We start from the raw sequence: 2,500 nt of genomic DNA on the forward strand, positions 1-2,500 counted from the left end.
CCTTGTCTTGTAGTCATGATTCCACACTTGTACTGTCCTGTAGTCACCCTCCAGCCCTCTTGGAGTAGGGTGAGGAGGGTGACAGTGGATTACCGTGGCGTCCAAGGCTCCGAATGCACCAGGAAATCCACTCTCCCTCTGGATTACCTCAGCCATTTTCACCCTGGAGAGTATTATTATTATTATTATTATTATTACTATTATTATGATTATGATTATTATTATTTTTGTTATTATTATTATTATTATTAAAGCACCTGGCAATATACAGATGGATACTATAGATAGATTATTATTTTTATTATTATTATTATTATTATTATTACTATTATTATTATTATCCTCCTCGTCTTCATCATTATTGTCATTATTATCATTATCATCTTTCTCCTTTATCACAGCATCACCCTACTCCTCCTTCTCCTCTTCATCATCATCATCATCATCACCATCATCATCACCATCACCTTCCTTCTCCTCCCCATCATCATCATCACAATCATCACCCTCCTCCTCTTCTTCCTCCTCCTCATCATCATCATCATCATCATTTTTTTAAGAGACAGTGAGAGAGAGAGATGGACACACACTGGTGAGAGAGAGAGATGGACACACACAGGGGAGCAAGATCAATGCGCACAGGGGAAAGAGAGAGAGAGATGGATGTACATGGGGGAGAGAGAGAGAGAGATGGACATGAGAGAGAGAGAGAGAGAGAGAGACAGCCATGGACCCACCTCTCCTCCGCTGGGGGCCATGTAATATATTTTTCTTTCTCTCCGACCAAGAATTCGCAAAATCTCATTACGGCTTTGTGGAGTTGATTTGTTGTGGTCTGAAATCTAAGGAAAGGGCTATTATTATTATTATTATTATTATTATTATTATTATTATTGTTATTATTATTATTATTGTTATTATTATTATTATTATTGTTGTTGTTAGTGTTGTTAATATTGTTATTATTATTATTATTGTTGCTGTTAGTGTTGTTATTATTGTTATTATTATTTTTATTATTATTAGTTATTATTATTATTATTGTTATTATTATTGTTTTATTATTATTATTATTGTTGTTGTTGTTATTATTATTATTATTATTATTATTATTATTATTATTTTTATTATTATTAATTATTATTATTATTATTATTATTATTATTATTATTATGTTTTATTATTGTTATTATTATTATTATTGTTATGGTTATTATTAGTGTTATTATTATTATGATTATTATTACTACACAGACAAGATCAAAAAAATATTCTTTGTCATACGTCTATTGATAGATAGACAGACAAATATATAAATAGATAGACAGATAGAGAGACAGACATATAGATAGATAGACAGACAGAAAAAGACTGATAGATAGATAGATATAGGTAGATAGATAGACAGACATATAGACAGATAGACAAACAGAAAAAGACTGATAGATAGATAGATATAGGTAGATAGATAGACAGACATATAGACAGATAGACAGACAGAAAAAGACTGATAGATAAATGGATAGATAGATAGATAGACAGACAGAGATGCATAGACAAATAGATGAATAGATAGACAGACACAGATAGATAGATAGACAGATAGATAGACAATTCCTACCTTGCACTGGCCTCATCAGATGACTCCGCTGACCCAAGGTAGTACAACGCAGCAAGCAGCTCCCCCTCCAGCTGCTTGATCTCTGGCAGCATTTCGTTCTTCGTGCCACTCTCTCTTCCTCCTCTCTCTCCTCCTGCTTCTCTCTCCATCCTCTCCCTCCCTCCATTTTCTCTCTCCATTCTCTCCCTCCCTCCATTTTCTCTCTCCAATCTCTCTACCCCTCCTCTCCTTCCTCCAAACTCTCCCTCCATCTGCTTGATCTCTGGCAGCATATCATATCTCGTACTGCTCTCTCTCTCTCCTTTCTTTCCTCCATTTTCTCTCTCCATTCTCTCCCTCCCTCCATTTTCTCTCTCCCTTCTCTCTGTACCTCTCTTTCCTCCAAATTCTCTCTCCATTCTCTCCACTCCTCTTTCCTCTCTCTCTCCTTCTCTCTCCATTCCCTCCTCTCTCCTTATCCTCCTCTCTCTCTCTTCCCTCCTTCTCTCCACTCCTCTTTTCTCTCTCTCTCCCTCTCTCTCCGTTCTCACTCTCTCACCAATTCTCCCTCTTGTACTCTCCTCCTCTCCTTGTCGATCTCTAGATTCAATACTGCTCCTAGATCCTTCTCTCTCCATTTCTCTCGATCCATCCTCCTCTCCTGCTTGATCTTCTCTCTCCTCTTCCTCCTCTCCTAGTCGATCTCGTTTTATCTCTCTCTCCACTCTCTCTCTCGATCCATTTCTCTTTCTCTCCACCTCGCTCCACTCAGCAAGCAAGAACTGTGGAGAGAGGAGAGAGAAAATGGAGGCATGGAGGAATTATTATTATTATTATTATTGTTATTATTATTATCATTATCATCTAAATCTCTATCATCATTATCATCATCACAATCCC

At 36.6% G+C, this 2,500-nt stretch overlaps 1 protein-coding gene across 1 annotated transcript in view; it reads right to left on the reverse strand.

The window, feature by feature from the left end:
* LOC145409775 (uncharacterized) overlaps positions 1-2,500 on the reverse strand; it is a 14,146-nt gene that overhangs the window by 3,044 nt on the left and 8,602 nt on the right. Inside the window, exons 7-9 of the mRNA XM_080280084.1 lie at positions 1,622-1,692; positions 738-842; positions 56-163 (exon numbers count right to left, since the gene is read on the reverse strand). Of these exons, the coding sequence (XP_080136210.1) occupies positions 56-163; positions 738-842; positions 1,622-1,692 (284 nt within the window). The remainder of the gene's footprint in view (positions 1-55; positions 164-737; positions 843-1,621; positions 1,693-2,500) is intronic.

Source organism: Coenobita brevimanus, chromosome 9 (assembly GCF_032717465.1).
Source record: "Coenobita brevimanus isolate Jiangsu-jjx chromosome 9, ASM3271746v2, whole genome shotgun sequence".
Lineage (NCBI taxonomy): Eukaryota > Metazoa > Arthropoda > Malacostraca > Decapoda > Coenobitidae > Coenobita > Coenobita brevimanus.